Raw genomic sequence first — 26,534 nt, forward strand, 5'->3', positions numbered from 1 at the left:
GTTAATGTTGCAGCAGCTGGCTGAGACTCAACTGAGTGATTCAATGTGTCTTCTGGAAACAGTTATGCTAACCTTTCATTTTCTTTAAAAAAATATGCAATGGGGGAAAAGAGCACGTCTCCCGTGCACGACCCCCATACACAGCAAGAAGCAGTGCCATTGAACTTGCGTGCTTCCTAAGGAACAGCAAACTAGACCACAGAGTTCAGGGGGATGTTAGCAGCTGAGACTTGCCTGAGACACAGGGATCCCGCCTGGGGAAGGAGGGAAGTGAGCCCACGAGGGGCTGAGGGACAGGGAAATGTGAGCAGATGGGTGGACCCAGATGAACCACAGATCTGCTACATAATTTGCAGGGCCCAGGACAAAATAAACATGGAGACCCCTTGTTCATAAAGTGCATAAAAAGTGCCATTAAAGGTACTAAAATATAAAGCTTCTTTTTTCTCCTATATTCTCTCTCTCCATCTGTCCCGATGTTTTTATTTGCTGTTCAGTGTCATGCTCCCTGGGGCACAAAGATTTTCATGGGGTGAGTGCAGACCCAGGAGACTCAGACTCAGTGCTCTGCTCACCAGCTACTGGACAGACCCATGCACTGGGCCCGAGCAGCGACAGGGTAGTAGAGCCAGGCCTCTCCCCATCCCAAGAGCTCACTGCCCCAACCCACAGAGGATGGACCACCCCCAAGGGCACTGCAACTTCCTTCGGCACCAGGATGCACGAGGTACCCGGATGGGGTGGAAAAGGCTTAGCCCTGCCTCGCTGCCGGCAGAATGACCTGTGGCATCATCCACCCGCTGCCCAAGATGCTGTGGGGTGTATGTACCCCACGCCTGTACTCCCTGGGGGACGGAGGGTGGCAGTGATTGCTGTGCGGGGTCCGAGGTCCCAGGGGCCAGAGGAGTAGGGAAGCCAAGAACCCATCCTGGGGAGGTAGGAAGGCAACAGGAAAAGAAACAGTGCGGAGGCCAAGGCTCTAAGCCCCAGCACATACTCCGCTGTCTCATCAGACTTCACTTACAAAGCACAAAATTCAAAGATAAAATTAAAACAAAGACCTCAGAGCATTAAACCCTCAAGCGGGGTTCCGTTCTGAGCATAGGGTCTGTAAGGGCACAGGTCACGTGCCCATAAAGCAGCTGTGCCGGGGGAGGAGGAGGTGAACCAAGACGGAGATGCTTGGCATTCAGATTAGAGAGCGGAGAGGTTATCAGTGACGACAAGGTCAAGGGTACAACCAAGGGAGGGCGGCTGCAGAGCGCAGGTGAGCCGGGAGGCCAGGCCAGGAAGGACCTGCTACACAGCACCGAGATCACAGCACGCGCTGAACTCGGAAGGACCGTGTAATCAAGTCACCCCCGTCCGCTTCCCCAGACTGACATATTACAGTTGCTATACGGGGAGGGGAGGAGGGGAAGAGGTGGGATGAGTGGGGGGATGTTCAGGTGGGACAGACAAGAGAAGTGGGGGAGATGGAGAGAAAGAGAGAAAAGGAACAGAGGATGTTACGAGAAAACAACACAGAGAAAGGGCTAATGAAGCAAACTTCCCCCTCACTGTTTATGCACAGCTCCATGATATTCAGACTCCTTTAGGCTACATCAAGAAACACTGGCATTTCAAATATTCCCGTACAGAAATGTCAACATTTCTATACGGGAGCCCGACAGCCAGTGACTGTATATAGTTTGTGGCATGGAGAGTAGGAGAAACACCATCTCATCAAGTGTAACTTTTGTCTTCTCATCTATCAACCCCTCTTTTTTTTTTTTTTTTTTTTTTTTTTTCCCCGTATGTGGGCCTCTCACTGTTGTGGCCTCTCCCGTTGCGGAGCACAGGCTCCGGACGCACAGGCCCAGCGGCCATGGCCCACGGGCCCAGCCGCTCCGCGGCATGCGGGATCCTCCCGGACCGGGGCATGAACCCACGTCCCCCGCATCGGCAGGCGGACTCCCAACCACTGCGCCACCAGGGAAGCCCTCAACCCCTCCGCTTTTATCTGGCGACTTCAAGTTAGCCACTGCTGCTACAACGTTGTTTGGCCAATAAATATTTATGAAAATCATTGGATGTGAAAGTGAATATATGAACAAATAAACAAATCAGGTCTTAAAAGATCCATTAGGATCTTAAAATTGGGATTAGTCCAATATTTGGACTAACCTTGGGGTTAGCCAGGGCCTGGCATTTCAGTTTGGGTAAGGACTCCAGTTGCAGCCTGGTTTTCAGCCGTCTATACGGTGGTAGGCTCAGGGCTCAGGTGGGTAAAGGGACAACTTATACCCACCAGCTCCGCAAAGGGAAGGGCTGTGGTCTCACTCTGGTAGGTTCAGTGCTCAACACACAGCAGCCACTCGGTAACTGCTGAACTGAATTGAGGGCACAGTGACCATTACCCATGACCACACAGAGCTCATGTGGCTCCATATGCAGGATATATCATTCTTGTAAAATTTATTCTAAGAAATTCTTAAAGACGTATAACCTCCTCTAGATAAAAATAATTTGAGATGGTCAATGACACAGGGCTTACTACAATGAGTTAATTCATATCTCTTTATGACATAAAATGGTGGCATAGGAAGTATTCTAGCCACAGGGCCAATGGTTTCTATGAGCTGCCTGGCAGCCAAAGCAAAAAGGGAAATACCCTGAGTCATATGTTCTTGCTATCAGATTCGGGTGCCTTATTTAACAAAAGTGACTTGTTGCTTAGCACATTTATTAGAATAATCAGTCCTCAGTTCACCAGAATGTCTTATTTCTGCCTTGCCATAGAAAGTGGTTGGTTTTAGGAAACCAGTTTTGGGAAACTGCCTCCATCCTGCCATGAATAAGAGGTGACCAGCTCATTATGAACCCTTTGCACTTCTAGACTCTCAGGAGATTGACTACATAAGAAATTGGAGCTTTCCAGAGTACGATCGGGAACCCCCAAGAACCAAGGCCAATAAGATACATGGACAATATGCAGAGGAAACAGCTAACCAGAAGCACTGGCTTGTGTTCTGGAGGCCTCTAAAAAACTCACTGGGAAATAAGTTTGCACTGGGCCGAAGGTCCAGGTCCTCAGGATGGGCAGAAAAGGAAATCTAAGCAACCCTAGGTACCCCGCTCTTCCCCTTGGCTGGTTCTGTCTGTCCTCCACGTCTCAGCTTGGATGTTACCTCCTCAGATAAGCTTCTCTGCCTATACTACCTTCAGGGTCTCCCCAGCTCCAGTGCCTTCTCCTGCTTCTTCTATCTGTTCCTTCATTGTACCAACGACCCTATTTATTCCAGTTTACCTGTTTCCCACACTAGACCATAAGCTCCATGGCTTTTGTCCATTGCTGTTACGTCCTCCGCACCTAACACAGTGTTTGGTCAAATAGATGCTCAATAAATATTTATGGACTCTGTGAATGAATAAGGAATAACTGAAAGAATGAACCAACGAGACCTTAAAAGTTCATTAGGATTTAAAATTGAATAATAATTTGGAAAACATCTTCAAATTCACAAAATTCCTCTCTACCGATATTACAGAGAAATGGTCAAAACTAAGGCCTCTCTCTGCTTAATCCGGCAAGACCGAAGCATCGTCTTCAGCAAAGAAGCACAATCCCCACAAGAGCGAATGAGATCAGCTTCTCTGCCCTTTCCCCGGTAGTGACCTCATGCTTCACCTCACTTGGGTCTTAAGAGTGTATTTTGGTCCAAGCACACTTTGCTCCTTTAGAACAAGGTGTTAATCATCTCACACTGGGGTTGGCAAACTTTTTCTGTGAAAGGCCGAAGAGTAACTACTTTTGGCTTCAAGGGCCATGTGGTCTCCATCCCAACTACTCTACTCCGCTGCCGTCCAGCAAAAGCAGCTGTAGACTCTATTGATACATAAGCAAATGGGCATGGCTGTGTTTCAATAAAACTTTATTTACAAAAGCAGATGGAGGGCCGGATTTGGACTGCAGGCCACAGCTAGCCAACCCTGGGCCCCAACACACTGCTACTCACTCACTAAACTGACAATGCATGCCCTCCCTCCTCATTGAAGGGGACATTCCCTATGAAGCACCTACAAATTCAGTCCCGACAACCCAGCTGCTTTGTCAGAACCATAAATAAGAGTCTTGGTCAAATACCCTGAAGAGAGTCTGCCAAAGTGAAAAAAAGCATTACCATATTAAGAGAAAAACATAGCCAAAGAATTTCCTTAACAATCAACTAAGCTCTTGAAATGGGGCCAGAGAACACACAAGGCCTCCAGTTTTGATAGTCTGGGGAACTGAAATATTTTCATTCCACGAGAAGCTGCAATCAGAACAATGAGAAGCCTCGTCCCCACGAGCCTCTGGACAAAGGCTGGCCCAGAGCAAAAAACGCCGGCTTCCATGCTAGCGTCTGGATTGACATCACCTAATGCAATACTGATTTGCATCCCCCTAAAAATGGTAAAAATCAATACGGTAACAGAAGCCTCGTTACATCGACAGGGTCTGGGGCCTCTTTAACGAATGCGATGCAGGCCTCTCAGTTCAGGGAGAAATAGAGGAGAGACCACAGAACAACCAGGACGGAGGGAGTGGGGAAAAGAATTCAAATGGAAAAACACAGAAACAAAATACGAGGGTAACTATGGTAGGGCAAGCAGCATTTCAGCTCTTGGTTACTTTACAAGCATGAGTGACAGACTCCAGAAGATGGGGAGCCGGTCCAGCACAGGCTCTGTGTTATCTGATCCACTTTTGGATGAGCTCAGGCGGCTGAGTCAGCGCCTTCTGACAATCAGGTTGTCTGAGGGGAACTGGCTGAAGGCTGGGCGCAGGGTGGGGGAGTGGAGGGGCACGAGTCACACCTGGCACCCGCCACTCCCCTCCCCCACCATCGTCCCCAGGCCGCCTGGACCCTCCTCACTCAGAGAAGTTGAGGCACATCCACTGCAAGCAGGCCACGTCCCAGGAGACAGCCCTGGAGAGACCAGAGCCCGCTCAGCAGGAGAAGGACCCTCTGCCCACAAAGCAGCCCCCGTGCCCAGGGCTGTCACTCTTCAGCCACTTCAAACAGGGCCATAGGTGGCATCTGGCCTAAAGGTGGCCAAGGGCGGATGCAGGTCTGGGAGTGAGGGAAGAAAACCACTTCACAAGCCTCGACAAGCTTGCTTCCAAATATTCCCCTGGGTGTTGGCGTTGGGGTAAAAGTGCCTACAGGAAACCTCATCACCTCACCAGGGCTCTGAGTTACCAAAGACCGCAGAGCTACGGGGGCCCCAGCAAAGCAACACGCCGTCCAAACCCCAGGCAGCCGTTGGATCAGATGAGAACTGGCCTCGGAGTCTGGGGACCGCTGCTCTGCAATCAGCCTGCTGCGCGGTCACCTCCTCGCCGGAAAGGGGGCAGCGGATCACTGCAGGAGCCCCGGGGCCTCCCTGCTCCCCGAGCCCTCAGGGCAGCCGGCCTTGCCTGCTGCTGAGTGGAGGGCTCGCAGTTCATACCCAGGACACTGCTGTTGAGCCTCCACCTCCTCACAAGTGACTAAGACAGGTGTGCCCCTCACACTCTAGCAGCAGAGAGAAACTGAAATCCACAAGTAAATAAGACAATCGTGAGTTATGATGAGGGGCGAGAAGGGACAAATGAACGATGAAATGTGATCACCTGCGGGGCTATGCATCCCCAGAGTGATGAGGGGAGGTTGGGACGTGGGGTGCTCCCCAGGGTAGGGGGTCAGGGAAGGGCCGTCTGGGGCAGAGGCAGAATTTAACCTGAGGCCTGAAGGACAAGGAAGGTCACCTATGGAGGAGCTGGATGGGGACACCCCAGGGAGGGAAGGCCAAGGCCCCAGGAGAACAGCCCTGCATGGGGGGCGGGGGGTAGCAGAGAGGGGGAGGGGCAGAGGGGGGAGTGCGGGGTAGAGTGGGGCGCGCGTCAGGCTGGGTGGCCCTCCAAGGCCCTGTAAGCAGTTACGATCTCTCTCTAAGAACAGAGAGCGTGTGAAGGGGTTTACACAGGGCAGACAGGACCCAATCTGAAAGTTGCAATCATCAAGGCGGGAGGACAGATGACCTTCTCCTGCCTGTTTTCTAATCAACACAGCGGAAAAGCAGCTGGGACAAAAGTAACTTTCCTCTCTCACCTTCTTCAGTACACCCCTGGTATTTCTGTCCTGCACTCTGGCCTAAAGAAACCAAATATTTTCCCTCTCTCTCTCTCTCCCTGAACTACTCAGCAAAAAAACTGCAGAGGCAGGGCTTCCCTGGTGGCGCAGTGTTGAGAGTCCGCCTGTCGATGCAGGGGACACGGGTTCGTGCCCCCGTCCGGGAAGATCCCACGTGCCGCGGAGCGGCTGGGCCCGTGAGCCATGGCCGCTGAGCCTGCGCGTCCGGAGCCTGTGCTCCGCAACGGGAGAGGCCACAACAGTGAGAGGCCCGCGTACCACCAAAAAAACAAAAAAAACAAAAAAACTGCAGAGACAAAATGCTGCCTTTGGAGGAAAGTTTTAAATGTTCTGCAGACACAGCCAGTGTCATGTTCAACACATTTGGAAACCGTTTTTATGTAAGGCTGAACTAGTCTGCCCTCAAAGCTGCTTTCTATTAACCTGTTTGCATGCACACTGTCCTTCCTTCCTGCAGCTGGCATTCCCTCCCCTGATGAATGCTGGTCCCAGTCATGGTCCTGAGGAAAGGGGAGCTGCAAATCCTAGGACAGAAGCACAGAAAGAGATATCCGGGCCGCCTGTGGTTGGAGGGGATGGGCCTGCAGGGGGACATCCTCCTTCTCCAGCTTGGTGGGAGCGGCAGACCAGGGAAAGACAGCTGCTCTGCCCAGTGAGCTTTCTTCCAAAGGTTCTTCCTGGCTCAAAACTCAGCGGGGAAAGTGAGCGCACATGGGTCCGCTCGGCAGTGAGAAGCAAAAATTCCTTTGGTTGCAAGCCCAGAAACGTCTCTGGCAACTTCAAGACGAGGCAAGTGTACGGAAGATGTGAGGTGGGGCTTGCAAAATGGAAGGGAAAGTAGGTAGATCAGGCTCAGAAAGGGCAGGAACTCAGGGGGCAGCGGGGTCCCGGGAGCAGAGGCTACACCAGCTTCCCCCATATTGTTTTTCTGGGGGTGGCATTCAGCCGCTGCTCCAAGCTGAGGATCTGCTTGGTCTGATGGGTCCTGTGTCCACCTGGTCCCAGAGGGCGGGGTGCCATGACTGGTGGTCCCTTCAAGACTTTCCAGTGGGGGAGAAATGGACCCCGAAGGAGATGCTGGCCTCTGCTCCCAGAAGAAGGGGGGACAGGGTGGGTGAAAAGTGGGCAGTGATAACAGATGTCCGTGGTAATTTTCATTCATTAAAAGTGGCAAGAATCGCATGCTCAGGAAGGAGGATGGCTGTTTAAGTCACGGAGCGCCCTTCAAGTGAAATCCTGGTGCTGGGGGGAGGAAATGGGTCCAGAGTATAAGGCACCAACTTAACCACTGGGCCCGTGTATGCGGGGGGCGGTCACACCAGTTCCACTGGGTTATTAGCAAATGGCCCTGGGGAGGCTGGGCCTTGACCTCACACGGCAAGCGCCATTCGGAATGACTTGGACCCTCAAGTCCAATTTTGGTTGGTTCTGTTCTGCCTCCTCTGAGACTTCCTGCCCTGTTTCTCGCTGCTGAGGTGACACAGCGCGAGGCAAGCTCACCTCAACCCCCAGCGCTGCCGGCACCTTTATCATGCGCTCGGGCACACCTGTATTCACCCAGGTGAGAGGCTCCTTCCAAACTGAGCCCCATTACAAGCCAGTCCGCGGCCCCCTCTCCTAAATAACCAATCATCAGACTAAGGGAACAAAATGGAAAGAGCTGGAAGAGATGTTTTGACTCTCTCCACTTCCAACCGCAATCAGCAAAAAAAAAGGAGTTTAGTCAGTGGAAACCAGTCTCTTGTGTGGGCGCCTGCAATTTAATATCCCCTCATTTCCGATTCCATTTTGAAAGGCCACGTTAGCTCGACTTTAAATTTTCAAGCTCCTTTCTCTTGGGCTAGAAACGCATCTCAAATAGCGCGCTGCCGGCAGGAAGGCTAGCCTCCCGGGGACAGTAGGAGCCAGGTCAGAAACACCTTACAAAGCTGGTCTGTCGAGATGGGAGATGGTTCACAGCCAGCCGGGACATGCCAGGGATGGCAGGAGAATACACTCGCCACCTTGGCTCAAAAGCTGAAAAGAATATCCCCCGGCCAGAGCAGCTGCATGGGCTGTACCCACGCGTGCCAAACATGAAATTAGCCCGCGGGGGCAGCTCACGCAGCGTCCAGACCAGAGCCCTGCCTGCAGACAGCCCGCAAGGCTGGCTGCTTCCCCAGGGCTCAGTGGAGCTGAGAAGTCCCGCGTGTGGCCACAGGCTATGCTATTCTGGTCACCTCCTTCCGGTGAGACTACCACATCCTGGACACCTTTCACGCAGGGTGAACCTAAGCCGGGGTGAGCCAGCCTCCCAGTGGGCTATTTAAAGTTGAGTCAGCCCATCACATCAAAAGGCCAGGCTGCGTCCCTCCCATAACGGTCACGGGCTTGGGCACTTGGGGAGCCTGGCCGGCTTCGGAGGCTATAACTTCACCACAGCATTAGATGTGTGGCCTCGGGCGGGTGACTTAAGCTCTCTGAACCCGTTTCTTCCTCTATAAAATGGCAATAATACAGCTATCGTACAGATTAGGTGAAAGTTACAAATGAAAGCGGAGCCTGGTCCAGCTTTGGAGCTTATCGAGTAGAAGTTATTATGATTATACTGTGACCAATAAACACATTTTGAAAGATTAGTTGTTACAGAAGTTCCACGGTAACCTAACAGAAATAATACACAATTGAGACATCGCTGAAGGCCAGTTACCTAGTTACCTACACCAGGCACAGAGCCCGCTTCTGTCCCAGTCAACAGCACAAACATAAACAGCCCGTGCTGTACCACCTGGGTCTGACTTCACAGCTTGCATCAAGTAAAATGTACAGAGAGCCAGAGCAGAAGATCCCTCCTGGCTCGAGGTCTATGATCTTTTTTCTTGGGCCAGAAACAAGATTCCAGCCTAGCCTGATTCCTCTTTCCAGATGAAGTCTGGAAAATGAGAAGAGTGTGGAGAAACCAGAAAACACCATCTCTCTAGGCACCTGCCACACAGCAAAACAAACCTCCATAAGTAACGTACCAAAGAGTGGGCATTGTTGATGGTCTAAAAAAATTGGATTTAAGTTCAGGTATGAAGACTGCTAAACAAATCAACAGAAGAAAAATGCCTACATGGAGAATATTTCAAAAGAAAGCAAACCTTTTCCCAAACTGAGCTCTTTGTGTCTCTGTTTAAAAAAAACAATCTACACTCAGAAAATTGTAGTTTAGAGTACACACCCTTTTGTAGGAGAGTCATATGCATGTTAGCATATTAAAAGCTCTGAGAAGTGCTATGAGGACGAAATCCATTAGCTTTGTTTTAATTCACGGTTTCCAGAACTTTTTTGTGTGGAGTATTGTTTTAAAACACACCTAGTAACTCTGCAAAAACCCAATTTGGGAGACCTGGTTTGTTTTCAGAGTGGCTGTTCACATGCTAATGATGGCTAACTCCAAAACCCAGCAAATTCCCTATATGTGATGAGTGCACAAATGAACAGAAATCTGTAGCCACAGTCGCCTCAGGGCTAAGAATGGAAGGGAAACTCAATTCTCACTGCTTACCTACTAATTTCTTTACAAACCTATTGCTTTCTTTTATAAAAATTGAAAACACTACTGTGAAAACTCTCACCTGAGGGCTTCCCTGGTGGCGCAGTGGTTGGGAGTCCGCCTGCCGATGCAGGGGACACGGGTTCGTGCCCCGGTCCGGGAGGATCCCACAAGCCGCGGAGCGGCTGGGCCCGTGAGCCATGGCCGCTGAGCCTGCGCGTCCGGAGCCTGTGCTCCGCAACGGGAGAGGCCGCAACAGTGAGAGGCCCGCATACCGCAAACAAACAAACAAACAAACAAAAAACCTCTCACCTGATAGCCTGCTTATTAAAGAAGCTTCCATGAGCTCCCTCCCCTCCCCCACCCCAGGTCACACTCAGCATATCCTAAATGTTCTCCTTTGGTCCAGACTTGACTGGTTTGGTCCCGCTTCAGAATCTCATGAAATCAGGGAGTTCTGGTGCCTTTTGACCTCTCCAGATTTAGCCAAATGTCAGTCAAGGCACCTGAGAACTTGGTCCTGCAGGTGGGGAACACACTTACCTCGTGGTCAATTTTAATAAGTGCAATGTCGGCCTTCTCATCCACATCTTTGATTTTGGCCTCATACGTGGCACCATTCTTCAGCTCAACTTTGACTCGGTGCTTGTTGGTCACCACGTGGGCGTTTGTCACAATCAGTCCATCTTCGGACACGATAAACCCAGACCCGCTGGCCACAGGCACCTCCCTCTTAGAAAAAGGAAGCCTAGAACCAAAAAAAGTACCTGGTTAAGGCTGAAACATCTTCAGATCAGCTCTGAGACACACTGATGAACCGATTCTGTAACAGCAGCACGCATCTAGCATTTGTTACTTGACACACTGGCTTTATTTAACTTTAAAAAATGAAACGTTAGACTGACTTCTATACGCATCCAAACATTCCATTTAGAAAATATTCTTAGGGAATCTCTTCAGAACCAGAGGTTCTTAAAATATCTAGAAGGGGCAAGAATGTAGATTTAAGTAGTCAAACAGGAAAACATCCCAAGGGAGAAATGCTTATCTTCCTGTAGGACTATATTCAGTGACACTTTAAATAGATCTGATGTTTTGCTAATGGCAGCGGTTCCGGTGGGAGCTTCAGAGGCCGCGGAACAAAAGGAAGGCTCTCTTTACTTGCGAAACAGTTCGATGTGAACCACAGCAGGAGCAATCTTCTCCACCACATCGGCAATAAAGTTGTATTTATGGCGCAAACTGTTGGGATCTTCCTGCCCTGAGAACAGAAACAAAGACGAGACACTTATAGGTGTTGTGCTCTGTGCTGTGGCCACCTGGAGAAAGATATAGGTTAGAAGAGCCAGAAAACCTGAAGGAGGGTGAGGACAAGAGCTCTTTGCAACTGGGCTCAGGTGCAAAGATCTTTCTGGTTCTTGAGGAAATACCCACTCAGATAAGACAGCAAAACCCACCAAAGATGACCTCTTGGCTTGGCTTCCTTGCTCTCAATAGTTTCACCTCGAGAATGTTGAACCAGAGGCTCCAGCAGATACCCGGGCCTCCTACATTATTCCAAAGAGTTGGTCGCCCGAGGGCCACCTTGACATGGCACCGTCCACCAGTGTCCCTTCCCCAACTCCCGCAGCACCACACAGCAGCCCTTCTCAGCACACCGCCGCTGTCGAGGGGAGGGCTGAGGCTGTTTTTGACAAGATGCTCATCAAATGTTATAGATTTAAAAGGCTACTAGGAAAAAGCATTAAGGCAAAGGCACAGATGGTGTCTTTCCCGCTGTCTGTCCCCAGAGCAGCTTCCCACCGCATCTTAAGCACTCACTCCATTTCCCCGACCCCAGGACATCCCAGGCCAAAAGACACAAGAGATGCCTTGATTCCGTTGGGAAAAAAAAAAAAGAGAAAATCGAATGACCATAATTCTCTCTATAAACATATGCACTGAAATTAGGGAACCCCCCGTATGGTGGGCATTTGCAAAGCTCCTTTCAGACAAAGCTGTCAATCACAAATCTGATGTAGGTCTCCCAGCAAGGCAAAAAGTTAGTTACCACCAGCCTGCTGTGCACACCCATGGCATCTGATTCAGAAATGAGCTCCTGGAGACTCAGGGGCTGGGAGCCCCCATTCTGTGGGCACACGGGTGGCAGAGGCAGCCTGAGCCTCTTGCTCTGACCCCAAACCCGTGCCACCTGCTGATACCCCTGAACAAGTCTCTCTGCAGAGAGACAGCAGAGGGGCTCCAGGCCAGTCTGTAGCCAAGAACCCCCACACCCCTTCCTTTCCCTCCTCTCCGCCTTGGCCCATGGGTCGAGCATAGGGCTGCACCCAGCAGCTCTGTCAGCCCCGCTGCCACCTGGCCCCATGCAGGAACTCACAGGGGGCTTCCAGAAACCTTCATAGAAATTTGACGGAGAAATCTTATGCCTCTTGCATCTAAAAATTTTAAATCGGGGCTGATACTTTCTGTCTTTTAAAACTATATTTTGGTAGTAATTCATTTTTAGCATGTTTTACAAAAGTACTGATCCATGATGAGTAGGAAATAAAAGGGAAAGAACCCTGACCCTTCACCACAGCTGGTCTCCCTCCCTCACCGTTCACACAGGGGGGTTCGCAAGGAGGCTGAGGTTTAAAAGGAAACCACAGGCCTGCAAAACTGCCCCTTGCTAACCAAAGGGCCTGTGCCCCCAACACACACACCCACGCCCACACCTACACTTACACACTCATGAATATATGCTCACACACACACATACACTCACACTCATGATCGTACACACATATACATATACTCACATGTACACACACATAAACACATCCACACACATACGCACATACGCACGCACACACACTCTTACATACAGACTCTGACTCTCACCAAAACACTTTTGTATACACACACGCTCTTACACTCACACACATACATACATTCACAGAGTTACACTCGTATACACAGATACATACACTCCTACACACAGACACACCCCTCTGTGCCAGGGGTACAGCCGTTCTCCAGGTGCCAGGCTGTGAAAGCTGTGACATTCTCAAGTCTTCTGTGGCTCTCAGAGCTGCATGTCCACGGGCATCCCCAGTGGCACCACAGCATCTGTACAGATTGAGCTGTGTGTCCCCACCAGGGACCTCAGTTCTCCAGCTCAATACCCCTGGGCACAGGGACATCTCGGGTACCAGCCTGCCTCTCCCAAGCTTTCCTTCTTGAAGTGAAAGACCATCGATGAACAAAGGGCCCCTCTCTGTCACGGCTACTGGGCTCTGAGCTGCTTTATTTCAGGGCTGGAATCTGCTCTCTTTTTGCATAGCTTGATTTTTGTAAGGTGCAGAAGAAGATCTGCAACTACTAAGCAAGATTAACTAATTCAACAAATTTATGGTAGCATAATATTTATTATTTTTGCTTTCAGAACCCTTTCATATGGTACCATCGGAAAAGCCTTCCTGGGGCTTCTCTGCTGGTGCAGTGGTTAAGAATCTACCTGCCAGTGCAGGGGACACGGGTTCGAGCCCTGGTCCGGGAAGATCCCACATGCCGCGGAGCAACTAAGCCCATGTGCCACAACTACTGAACCTGTGCTCTAGAGCCTGCGAGCCACAACTACTGAGCCCGCATGCCACAACTACTGAAGCCCGTGTGCCTAGAGCCCGTGCTCTTCAACAAGAGAAGCCACCGCAATGAGAAGCCCGCGCACCGCAATGAAGAGTAGCCCAGCTCGCCGCAACTAGAGAAAGCCCGTGCACAACAACGAAGACCCACTGCAGCCAAAAATAAATAAATAAAATAAATAAACTTAAGAAAAGCCTTCCTGGGACTTCCCTGGTGGCGCAGTGGTTAAGAATCTGCCGCCAGTGCAGGGCACACGGGTTCGATCACTGGTCCAGGAAGATCCCACATGCCGCGCAGCAACTAAGCCCGCCACAACTACTGAGCCTGTGTGCCTACAGCCTGCGCTCCACAACAACAGGAGCCACCACAATGAGAAGCCTGCACACCACAGCAAAGAGCAGCCCCCGCTCGCCACAACTAGAGAAAGCCTGCATGCGGCGACAAAGACCCAACACAGCCAAAAATAAGTAAATAAGTGTATTTAAAAAAAAAAAGAAAAGCCTTCCCTATGGTACTCTTCCTATGGAAGAGGAAAATCAGATATTGTTCCCATGTTATATTTAGAGAAACTGAGGCTCAGAGACTATAAATGACTTCTCTAGAGACACTAAATTTTCTTCCCGGAGTGTATAAGTAACACAAAAGTCTGAGCAAACCTACAACGTTTCCACATCACACACCTGCTGCCCTTCCAGGACCCCAGGTAGCTGTGGTTATTTAACTGGCACGTCTCCCTGCATTCTCCAACACGAGATATAAACAAGGGGATAGGAACATTCCTTCCCAACACAGAACCCGTGAGCATCACCCAGAGACAACTGTAAACAAATACATCTGGGCTTCCTCGGACTAGCTCCCTGGGAAAGGCCAAAAGGAGGCTTAACTCCAAGAAGGCCAGCAACCCCCAGGGAAGTGTGGAGATTCTGAGACCCTCAAAAGGAGGACGATTACTTGTCTTGCCACTAAAAATCATTCACTCGCTTCCTCTTTCTACTTCCCACATAAGCCCGGGAGAATCTGCCCACATCAGGGATGAAAGTGAGAATGGGTTTTTCCAGCTAAAACAAGAAGCAGTTGCTTCCTCACACACACTAGAGAAAGTGGCTCCAGGGTCTGTCCACCTGGGACGGCAACGTGGGAGAGCAGGAAGGATGCTGGCCTGGACACTAGAAGGCCCAGGTTCCATCTGCAGTCTACTGGGTGGTCTCCATTTCCCCGTCTGTAAAATGGGGCCAACTACCTCTAGAATGAGCTGTGAAGTCTATTCCAGCTCCAACATTCTATGATCTAATCCCTGTCTCTCCCCCTCACTCCAACATGCTACAGCAAGATAAGGAGACTGTGGAATCTGAGATTGGACACAGGACTCCCCTAATTCTGCAGATGTGTAAACAGAAAGGAGGAACAGTGGGTGCACAGACCATACTGAAAAGCCACAGTGACAAGCCTTAATTATGCAGCTGAGATGAAAAAGCAATGGGTGGATTGCCCTGGTGGCGCAGTGGTTGGGAGTCCGCCTGCCGATGCAGGGGACGCGGGTTAGTGCCCCGGTCCGGGAAGATCCCACATGTCGCGGAGCTGCTGAGCCCGTGAGCCATGGCCGCTGAGCCTGCACGTCCGGAGCCTGTGCTCTGCAACGGGAGAGGCCACAACAGTGAGAGGCCCGCGTACCGAAAAAAAAAAAGAAAAAAGCAACGGGTGACCTCTATTATCATTGGTGGATCTGTGTTAATGGAAGAAATAAATAGAGCAGAAACAACTGAACTGAAGGAACTATCAGCTAATAGTCCAAAGATGGGCAAAACGTCAAACCAAAGAAGTGTTTGTCTTCTCCAAATGCAATTTCAGAATGAGGAATAAGAGTGTTGCTAAGAGCAGCTTGGCTCAAGGCTAGGGTCCTGCTCCATGTAAAAGGTTGTCCATCGAGCTAAAGGAAGCTGCTGCTGCCTCGTGGTCTTTAGAAACCCTGGCTGGCCCCATCCGCTGTGATTTCAACTGTGGGTCAACTATCTTCCTTCCAGAGGGATCAACTCGGGTGGAGAATTCCAGAGATGGACCTGGGCTGGCTCTGCCACAACCCCCTCTCCGAGTGATGCAGACAGATGGAGGGCTGGGGCATCCAGGCCACTCAGCATTGGGAGGATAGGTAAGAGCACAGGCTCTGGTCTCAGAAAGATCAGAGTGTGACACTTCGTATGGGACTTATTGGCTATGTGACCTTAGTATGTCACCTTACTCCTCCAAGTCTTCTCCCCTTGTCCATAAAATGTGATGATAATAATATCTACCTCCACGTGTTTTCTTTTTTTGTTTTTTTTTTTGTTGTTGTTTTGCAGTACACGGGCCTCTCACTGCTGTGGCCTCTACCGTTGCAGAGCAAATATAACTCCCTCTATGAAATGAGGGCCGTGTTTAATTGTGCCAGAACTGAGGTGGCAGAAGGTAATGAGGTTGGGAAGTCTCAAGTTGGGTGGAGACCTGGCCCTTCTAGCTACTCCATTATCATACAGAAAGCTGGAATTGGCTGGCATTCGGTAACAGCCTGCCATTTACAGAAAGCTGGTAATTCAGAAACATGAAAGTAAGGTATTTCCTACATTCCCAATGAATGAAAAAAAGAGAAAAGACAAAAATGGCAAACAGGGAGTCAAAGAGGGAGCATCAATACAGATCCTACAGACAATAAAAGCATGATAGGGAAGTATCATGAACAAATTTATGCACATAAATTCTACAGCTTAGAAAAAATGGACAGATTTAAGACATAATTTATCAAAATTCACTGAAGAAGATATTGATAACCCAAATAATCCTACAGCTATTAAAGAAGTTGTATTTGTAGTTAACAACCTTCCCAGAAAGAAAATGTCAGGCCCATACAGCTTCACTGGCGAATTCTACCAAACACTTAAGAAAGAAACAATACCAACACTTCGCAAACTTTCTTCAAAAAAGAAGGTAGGGCTTCCCTGGTGGCGCAGTGGTTGAGAGTCCGCCTGCCGATGCAGGGGACACGGCTTCGTGCCCCGGTCCGGGAAGATCCCACGTGCCGCGGGGCGGCTGGGCCCGTGAGCCATGGCTGCTGAGCGTGCGCGTCGGAGCCTGTGCTCCGACACGGGAGAGGCCACAACAGTGAAAGGCCCGCGTACCGGAAAAAAAAAAAGAAGGTAAACACTGCGGAACTTATTTTATGAACTCAGCATTACCTTAATATAAAAGCCAGACAAAGATATTATAAGAAAATTATAGACTGGAATTCACTGGTGGTCCAGTGGTTAAGACTCCATGCTTCCAATGCAGGGAACGCAGGTTCAACCCCTGCTCGGGGAACTAAGATCCCACATGCCATGTGGCCAAAAGAATTGTCTTTTCTAATTAAAAATAAAGAGGATTTGGTTCAAGATGGCGGGGTAGAAGGACGTGTGTCCACTCCCTCTTGCGAGAGCACCGGAATCACAACTAACTGCTGAACAATCATCGACAGGAAGATGCTGGAACCACCAAAAAAGATGCCCCACATCCAAAGACAAAGGAGATGCCGCAATGAGACGGTAGGAGGGGCGCAATCACAATAAAATCAAGTCCCATAACTGCTGGGTGGGTGACTCACAGACTGGAGAACACTTATACCACAGAAGTGGAGTGAAGGTTCTGAGCCCCACGTCAGGATTCCCAACCTGGGGGTCCGGCAGTGGGAGGAGGAATTCCTAGAGAATCAGACTTTGAAGGCTAGAGGGATTTGATTGCAGGACTTCGACAGGACTGGGGGAAACAGAGACTCCACTCTTGGAGGGACACACAAAGTAGTGTGCGCATCGGGACCCAAAGGAAGGAGCAGTGACCCCATAGGAGACTGAACCACACCTACCTGCTGGTGTTGGAGGTTCTCCTGCAGAGGTGGGGGTTGGCTGTGGCTCACCGTGAGGACAAGGACACTGGCAGCAGAAGTTCTGGGAAGTACTCCTTGGCGTGAGCCCTCCCAGAGTCCACCATTAGCCCCACCAAAGAGCCCAGGTAGGCTCCAGTGCTGGGTTGCCTCAGGCCAAACAACCAACAGGGAGGGAACCCAGCCCCACCCATCTGCAGACAAGCAGATTAAAGTTTTACTGAGCTCTGCCCACCAGAGCAAGAGCCAGCTCTACCCATCACCAGTCCCTCCCATCAGGAAACCTGCACAAGCCTCTCAGACAGCCTCATGCACCAGAGAGCAGACAGCAGAAGCAAGAAGAACTACAACCCTGCAGCCTGTGGAACAAAAACCACATTCACAGAAAGACAAACAAGATGAAAAGGCAGAGGGCTATGTACCAGATGAAGGAACAAGACAAAAGCCCAGAAAAACAACTAAATGAACTGGAGATAGGCAATCTTCCAGAAAAAAAATTCAGAATAATGATAGTGAAGATGATCCAGGACCTCGGAAAAAGAATGAAGGCAAAGATTGAGAAGATGTAAGAAATGTTTAACAAAGACCTAGAAGATTTAAAGAACAAACAAACAGAGATGAACAATACAATAGCTGAAATGAAAAATACACTAGAAGGAATCAATAGCAGAATAACCAAGGCAGAAGAAGGGATAAGTGACCTGGAAGACAGAATGGTGGAATTCACTGCTGCAGAACAGAATAAAGAATGAAAAGAAATGAAGACAGCCTAAGAGACCTCTGGGACAACATTAAACAACAACATTTGCATTATAGGGGTCCCAGAAGGAGAAGAAAGAGAGAAAGGACCCAAGAAAATATTTGAAGAGATTATGGTCGAAAACTTCCCTAACATGGGAAAGGAAATAGCCACCCAAGTCCAGGAAGCACAGAGAGTCCCATACAAGATAAACCCAAGGAGAAACATGCCAAGACACATAGTAATCAAATTGGCAAAACTTAAACAAAGAAAAATTATTGAAAGCAACAAGGGAAAAATAACATACAAGGGAACTCCCATAAGGTTAACAGCTGATTCTACAAGCCAGAAGGGAGTGGCATGACATGTTTAAAGTGATGAAAGGGAAGAACCTACAACCAAGATTACTCCACCCAGCAAGGATCTCATTCAGATTCGATGGAGAAATCAAAAGCTTTACAGACAAACAAAAGCTAAGAGAATTCAGCACCACCAAACCAGCTCTACAGCAAATACTAAAGGAACTTCTCTAAGTGGGAAACACAAGAGAAGTAAAGGACCTACAAAAACAAGCCCAAAACAATTAAGAAAATGGTAATAGGAACATACATATTGATAATTACCTTAAAAGTGAATGGATTAAATGCTCCAACTAAAAGACATAGGCTAGCTGAATGGATACAGAAACAAGACCCATATATGCTGTCTACAAGAGACCCACTTCAGACCTAGGGACACATACAGCCTGAAAGTGAGGGGATGGAAAAAGATATTCCATGCAAATGGAAATCAAAAGAAAGCTGGAGCAGCAATACTCATATCAGATAAAATAGACTTTAAAATAAAGAATGTTACAAGAGACAAGGAAGGACACTACATAATGATCAAGGGATCAATCCAAGAAGAAGATATAGCAATTATAAATACATACGCACCCAACATAGGAGCACCTCAATACATGCGGCAACTGCTAACAGCTATAAAAGAGGAAATCGACAGTTAACACAGTACTAGTGGGGGACTTTAACATCTCACTTACACCAATGGACAGATCATCCAAACAGAAAATTAATAAGGAACCGCAAGCTTTAAATGACACAACAGAGCAGATAGATTTAATTGATATTTATAGGACATTCCATCCAAAAACAGCAGATTACACTTTCTTCTTAAGTGTGCATGGAACATTCTCCAGGATAGATCACATCTTGGGTCACAAATCAAGCCTCAGTAAATTTAAGAAAACTGAAATCATATCAAGCATGTTTTCTGACCACAACACTATGAGATTAGAAATCAATTACAGGGAAAAAAACGTAAAAAACACAAACACATGGAGGCTAAACAATACGCTACTAAATAACCAAGAGATCACTGAGGAAATCAAAGAGGAAATCAAAAACTACCTAGAGACAAATGACAATGAAAACACGATGATCCAAAACCTATGGGATGCAGCAAAAGCAGTTCTAAGAGGGAAGTTTATAGCTATACAAGCCTACCTCAAGAAACAAGAAAAATCTCAAATAAACAATCTAACCTTACACCTAAAGGAGCTAGAGAAAGAAGAACAAACAAAACCCAAAGTTAGTAGAAGGAAAGAAATCATAAAGATCAGAGCAGAAATAAATGAAATAGAAACAAAGAAAACAATAGCAAAGATCAATAAAAGTAAAAGATGGTTCTTTGAGAAGACAAACAAAACTGATAAGCCATTAGCCAGACTCATCAAGAAAAAGAGGGAGAGGACTCAAATCAATAACTTTAGAAATGAAAAGAGAAAAGTTACAACACACACCTGAGAAATACATAGCATCCTAAGAGACTACTACAGGCAACTCTATGCTGATAAAATGGAAACCTGGAAGAAATGGCCAAATTCTTAGAAAAGTATAACCTTCCAAGACTGAACCAGGAAGAAATAGAAAATATGAACAGACCAATCACAAGTAATGAAATTGAAACTGTGATTTAAAATCTTCCAACAAACTGAAGTCCAGCACCAGATGGCTTCACAGGTGAATTCTATCAAACATTTAGAGAATAGCTAACACCCATCCTTCTCACACTCTTCCAAAAAATTGCAGGAGGAACACTCACGAACTCATTCTAAGAGGCCACCGTCACCCTGATACCAAAACCAGACAGAGAAAATTTTAAAAAACGAAAATTAAAGACCAATATCACTGATGACTATAGATGCAGAAATCCTCAACAAAATACTAGCAAACAGAATCCAACCACACATTAAAAGGATCATACACCATGATTAAGTGGGATTTATCCCAGGGATGCAAGGATTCTTCAATATATGCAAATCAATCAATGTGATACACCATATTAACAAACTGAAGAAGAAAAACCATATGACCGTCTCAATAGATGCAGAAAAAGCTTTTGACAAAATTCAACACTAATTTATGATAAAAACGCTCCAGAAAGTGGGCATAGAGGGAACCTACCTCAACATAATAAAGGCCACATACGACAAATCCATAGCAAACATCATTCTCAATGGTGAAAAACTGAAAGCATTTCCTCTAAGATCAGGAACAAGACAAGGATGGCCACTCTCGCCACTATTATTCAACATAGTTTTGGAAGTCCTAGCCACGGCAATCAGAGAAGAAAAAGAAGTAAAAGGAATACAAATTGGAAAAGAAGAAGTAAAAGTGTCACTGTTTGCAGATGACATGATACTATACATAGAGAATCCTAAAGATGCCACCAGAAAACTACTAGAGCTAAACAATGAATTTGGGAAAGTTGCAGGATACAAAATTGATGCACAGAAATCTCTTACATTCTTATACACAAATGATGAAAAATCTGAAAGAGAAATTAAGGAAACACCCCCATTTACCACTGCAACAAAAAGAAGAAAATACCTAGGAATAAACCTACCTAGGGAGACAAAAGACCTGTATCCAGAAAACTATAAGACACTGATGAAAGAAATTAAAGATGATACAAACAGATGGAGAGGTACACCATGTTCTTGATTTGGAAGAATCAATATTGTGAAAATGACTATACTACCCAAAGTAATCTACAGATTCAATGCAATCCGTGTCAAATTACCAATGGCATTTTTTACAGAACTAGAACAAAAATTCTTAAAATTTGTATGGAGACACAAAAGACCCTGAATAGCCAAAGCAGTCTTGAGGGAAAAAAACAGAGCTGGAGAAATCAGACTTCCTGACTTCAGACTATACTACAAAGCTACAGTAATCAAGACAGTATGGTACTGGCACAAAAACAGAAATATAGATCAATGGAACAGGATAGAAAGCCCAGAGATAAACCCACACACCTATGGTCAACTAATCTATGACAAAGGAGGCAAGGATATACAATGGAGAAAAGACAGTCTCTTCAATAAGTGGTGCTGGGAAAACTGGACAGCTACACGTAAAAGAATGAAGTTAGAACACTCCCTAGCACCATACCCAAAAATAAACTCAAAATGGATTAGAGACCTAAATGTAAGACCAGACACTATAAAACTCTTAGAGGAAAACACAGAACACTCTTTGACATAAATCGCAGCAAGATATTTTTTGACCCACCTCCTAGAGTAATGGAAATAAAAACAAAAATAAACAAATGGGACCTAATGAAACTTAAAAGCTTTTGCACAGCAAAGGAAACTACAAACAGGACGAAAAGACAACCCTCAGAATGGGAGAAAGTATTTGCAAACGAATCAATCAACAAAGGATTAATCTCCAAAATATATAAACAGCTCATGCAGCTCAATATTAAAAAAACAAACAACCCAATCCAAAAATGGGCAGAAGACCTAAATAGACATTTCTCCAAAGAAGACATACAGATGGCCAAGAGGCACATGAAAAGCTGCTCAACATCACTAATTATTAGAGAAATGCAAATCAAAAGTACAATGAGGTATCACCTCACACCAGTTAGAATGGGCATCATCAGAAAATCTACAAACAACAAATGCTGGAGAGGGTGTGGAGAAAAGGGAACCCTCTTGCACTGTTGGTGGGAATGTAAATTGATACAGCCACTATGGAGAACAATACGGAGGTTCCTTAAAAAAATAAAAATACAATTACCACATGACCCAGCAATCCCACTACATACCCAGAGAAAATCATAATTCAAAAAGACACATGCACCCCAAAGTTCATTGCAGCACTATTTACAATAGCCAGGTCATGGAAGCAACGTAAATGCCCATCGATAGGCGAATGGATAAAGAAGTTGTGGTACATATATACAATGGAATATTACTCAGCCATAAAAAGGAACGAAATTGGGTCATTTGTAGAGACGTGGATGGATCTAGAGACTGTCATACAGAGTGAAGTAAGTCAGAAAGAGAAAAACAAATATCATATATTAATGCATATATGTGGGAGCTAGAAAAATGGTACAGATGAACTGGTTTGCAGGGCAGAAATAGAGACACAGATGTAGAGAATAAACGTATGGACGCCAAGGGGGGAAAGTGGCTGGGGGGAGGGGGTGGTATGGGATGAATTGGGAGATTGGGATTGACATGTATACACTGATGTGTATAAAACTGATGACTAATAAGAACCTGCAGTATAAAAAAATAAATAAAATAAAATTCAAATAAATAAATAAAAGAAAATTATAGACTAATATCCAGCATGAACACAGACTAAATGTGGTTAAATTTTTTAACAAATAGAATTCAGCAATATAAGAAAAAGGATACTATATCATGACCAGGTGGGGTTTATCCCAGGAAAGGATAAATAAGGTTGGTGTAACATCTGAAAACTAAATAGCGTAATTCACCAAATTAACATACTAAAAAAGAAAACCCAAGCGATCATCTCAATAGATGCAAAAAAAGATCTGACAAAATTGAACGTCCATTCATTATAAAAAAAATACTCAGCACACTAGAAATAGAAGAGAATTTCCTCAGTTTGATAAAAGGAATCAAGAAAAAACCTAAAACTAACATCATACTTAACGGTGAAAGATTACATGCTTTCCCTCTAAAAATGAGAACAAGGCAAGGACATCTATTCTTACCACTTCTATTCAATATTTTATTGAAGTCCTAGACAGAATAATTAATTAGAAAAAGAAATTTAAAGAAATAGAGGTTGGAAAGGAGACATAAAGCTGTCTTTATTTGCAGATGACATAAGGGTCCACATAGAAAAAGAATCTACAAATATATTATGTAGAATAAGTGAGTTTATCACCATCACATGGTAACAGATCAATATGCACAATCAATTGTATTTCTATGTATTAGCAGTAAACAATTGGAAACTGAAATTTTTAAAAATACCAATTATAACACACCATCAAAAATATTAAATACTTAAGAAAATGTTGAATAAAATATGTGCAAGACCTGTTCACTGGAAGCTACAAAACTGCTGAAATAAATTAAAGAAAACCTAAATAAATGGAGAGAGACATCATACATGTGGGTCAGAAGACTCCCTATTATTAAGCTATCAATTTTCCCAAAATTGATCTACAGATTCAACATACTCCCAGTGAAAACCCCAGCAGGAGTTTTTGTAGAAACTGATAAGCTATTTCTAAAATTTATGTGGAAAGCAAAGAACCTAGGATATCAAAATAATTCTCAAAAAGAGAAAATTGAATGACGTACTATGTGATTTTAAACAGAAAAACTGTGAATAACTAGGATTAGTAGAATGATGTCACAACATTTTACAAAGACAGATCTTTCCACTTCCCTAATAAATATTTATCATTAATAATTTTAAACACAACAAATGACCCATTAAGAGTAGCCATTTACTCTAATTTTATGAGTTTTACAATTGCCAGATTCCCATCCAAAGATAATAATGATTCATCTTTCCCCTTTATAAACTACTGGTCATGCGCAAAACTCCACAAATGCTGCTTCCTTGGAACCATCATCTCTGGAGTTTTACAGATGATACTTCTTAACTACTTTCAACAACTTACTTACATGAGGAAAGAGAGACACAGTGTTGAAAAGTTTCAGTGATTATTATCAGAATCAGAATTAACAGACACTTCCATTATTAAGTGTTTACTGAAGAAAAGCCAGACAGTAAGTTAAGTACTGGACATACATGATCACACTGAAGAAAATTTGTTGCAGTGAAAATGAAAATCACGAGGGGACTACGAATCAAAGGACAGACTTTTATCTGTGTTTCTCTCAAAAGATTTAGCACACAATTGCACATGTGCTTTAAATACATCAAAATGTGTGTTTCATTCATCTTTAAGGCAAAAGTGTCAGGTAAAGATGAGAGGTGAAGCAAGAAGAAAGAAGTCTTGCCGGTCCTAATGCATTTGTTCTCACTCTGCCCTGAACCACCCCTGAGTGCCATAGCAAACTCACAGGATATTTCATGTCTTCTGGGGAAACACAGCGATACTTGATAACTGTTGGACACCTTGAGAACGAGCTCTAGGCCATTCACGGTTTCAAAATCAGATTGCACTACATTCTTTTGATGATTCCATATTTTGTGAATTTGGATTTCTGGTGGTCTCTGTGATTAAAAGAAAGTACTGTACAAAAATCAATGTTGAACTGGAAATGGGTTGGCAGTGTCCAATCTGATTCCAAGATTTGAGAGGCTGTGTGGCTCCCAACAGGTGTGCAAAGATCATTTGTATTAATTTTGTAAGTAATTGTGGTTATTGAATAATGAAATTAAAATATCATTTTTCTTTTCTTTTTTTTTTTTTGTCAAATGACTAATAGGTTACAAGGACACAAAAACTTATTAAGGTGTTGGGACTTAATTATAATACTTGATAAATGGAACTGTCAGATCCTTCTTTTGGCCTAGGGGGTGCCATGAAAAATTACTGAGACATCAAGGGTGCCCACAAACCATGAAGCTTTGGGAACCTTGGCCAGGTCTCCTGGGCTCTCTCCAGTGGATAATCCTGAATCCCAGCACAGCTACAATAATCCAAAGCATAAGTGGATTTAGAGTGAAGGTAAACAAGGCTTTGCCCTAGAGCCCGCCTGCATTTGCCCTGCGAGGGCTCTAGCAAAGCATTCAGCTTTCCAAAGCAAACGCTTTTGGAAAATCTGTAGAAATGAAATATTTAAACTGCAGTTGGTTGAAACCATTGTCTCCTTCCCTCTGTCACACATCTCCTGTCCTGTCGGAGTGCTGTGGGCATTTGGGGATGTGGCTAAGAGGAAAGTAAAACTAGAGGGATCATTTTGCTTTGCGTTTAATTTATGTGCTTTGAAGTCACTTCTGGTTCTAGTTATCTATCCTGGGACAGAAATGGTTTCCAGGGGCACTGCTAATGCCACCCTGCCAGCGCCCCTACTGCAGGCCACAGGTTGTATAGAGTATGGTGATCTGGCCTGGAAGTATGTGGGTAGTGGAGAAATATGCCAGAGGAAAGACTAAACTAATAGTAGTAATAATAATAATGACAATAATAAGAAGAAATAATTCTATTCTCTTCAGAGGAAACATTACAAAATATGTCAAATGAAAAGGCGATCAAAGAATCTACAGCCAAAAAATACGGGGGTGGGGGGAGGCAGGGAGGAGTATTTTAAAGGTGAAAGTGGATCTGGTAGTTACAACATCATGACAGTTTTCTGGGTTTTGTGGAGTTTGTAGAATTTGTCTACTTTAAAAAATTTTAATTTGTGGCAGTTTGTTTTCTGCCTAAATAAGGAATCATTTCCATGCCTACTGCTGTATTCATAATTGTGAATTCTTTTTCTTAAGAGGGTGCCCCTTTCAGATCCCATAAAACTGGACCTGCCAGGGGTAGGTGGGAGTACCAAATCTTGCCCAGGGACCGGGCCTGGGTGCCACCCTCGTGGCTCCCTGACCCCCTAGAGCACGTGGCTGGCTCACAGTGTTAAGAGGGGGATGCCTGAGCCAGGCCAGCAGGACACCTGAGCTACACCTACAGGACACACTGCCTCTGCCGGCCAGGACTCTCAGTGCCCGACAAGTCACCATGGCCAGTGTGCCATGGATACACTTTATTTTTAATTGTTTTTATATTGGAGTATAGTTGATTTACAATGTTGTGTTAGTTTCAGGTGTACAGCAAAGTGATTCAGTTATACATATCTATACATATCAACCTACATCTAAATCTATATATATCTGTTCTTTTTCAGATTCTTTTCCCTTATAGGTTATTACTGAATATTGAGTGTAGTTCCCTGGGCTATACAGTAGGTCCTTGTTGTTTATCTATTTTATACATAGTAGTGTGTATATGTTACTCCCAAACTCCTCATGTACCCCTCCCCCCAACCTTTCCCCTTTGGTAACCATAAGTTTTTTCCACTGTAGGAGGACCAAGGCGGCCCTCCAGGGTGGCCCCCGCTCCACATCTGGCTACAGTTGTCCTCGAATTGGATCTGGACGCTCTGGCCCTCGGCCCTGTCCCTTGGTCCCTTGTCCCTTCGCCATGCGGTGCTGCCCACCCTCTCCCACCCCGGCTTAGCAGCTCAGGTTCACAAACCCAGAGTGTCTGAGGGAGACAGGAAGGCCAAGCTGGACTCCAACCTCAGAACATTCTTAGCAGGGTCAGCAAGGCTGGGTAAGGTCGCAAGTCTCCTTGTTAATGCCAGAGTGACTC

The 26,534-nt window shown here is 46.0% G+C and overlaps 1 protein-coding gene across 1 annotated transcript in view; it reads right to left on the reverse strand.

Moving 5' to 3' along the window:
* HTRA1 (HtrA serine peptidase 1) overlaps nt 1-26,534 on the reverse strand; it is a 56,563-nt gene that overhangs the window by 14,069 nt on the left and 15,960 nt on the right. Inside the window, exons 2-3 of the mRNA XM_065894093.1 lie at nt 10,837-10,936; nt 10,219-10,423 (exon numbers count right to left, since the gene is read on the reverse strand). Of these exons, the coding sequence (XP_065750165.1) occupies nt 10,219-10,423; nt 10,837-10,936 (305 nt within the window). The remainder of the gene's footprint in view (nt 1-10,218; nt 10,424-10,836; nt 10,937-26,534) is intronic.

Source organism: Phocoena phocoena, chromosome 16 (genome assembly GCF_963924675.1).
Source record: "Phocoena phocoena chromosome 16, mPhoPho1.1, whole genome shotgun sequence".
In the NCBI taxonomy this organism is placed as follows: domain Eukaryota; kingdom Metazoa; phylum Chordata; class Mammalia; order Artiodactyla; family Phocoenidae; genus Phocoena; species Phocoena phocoena.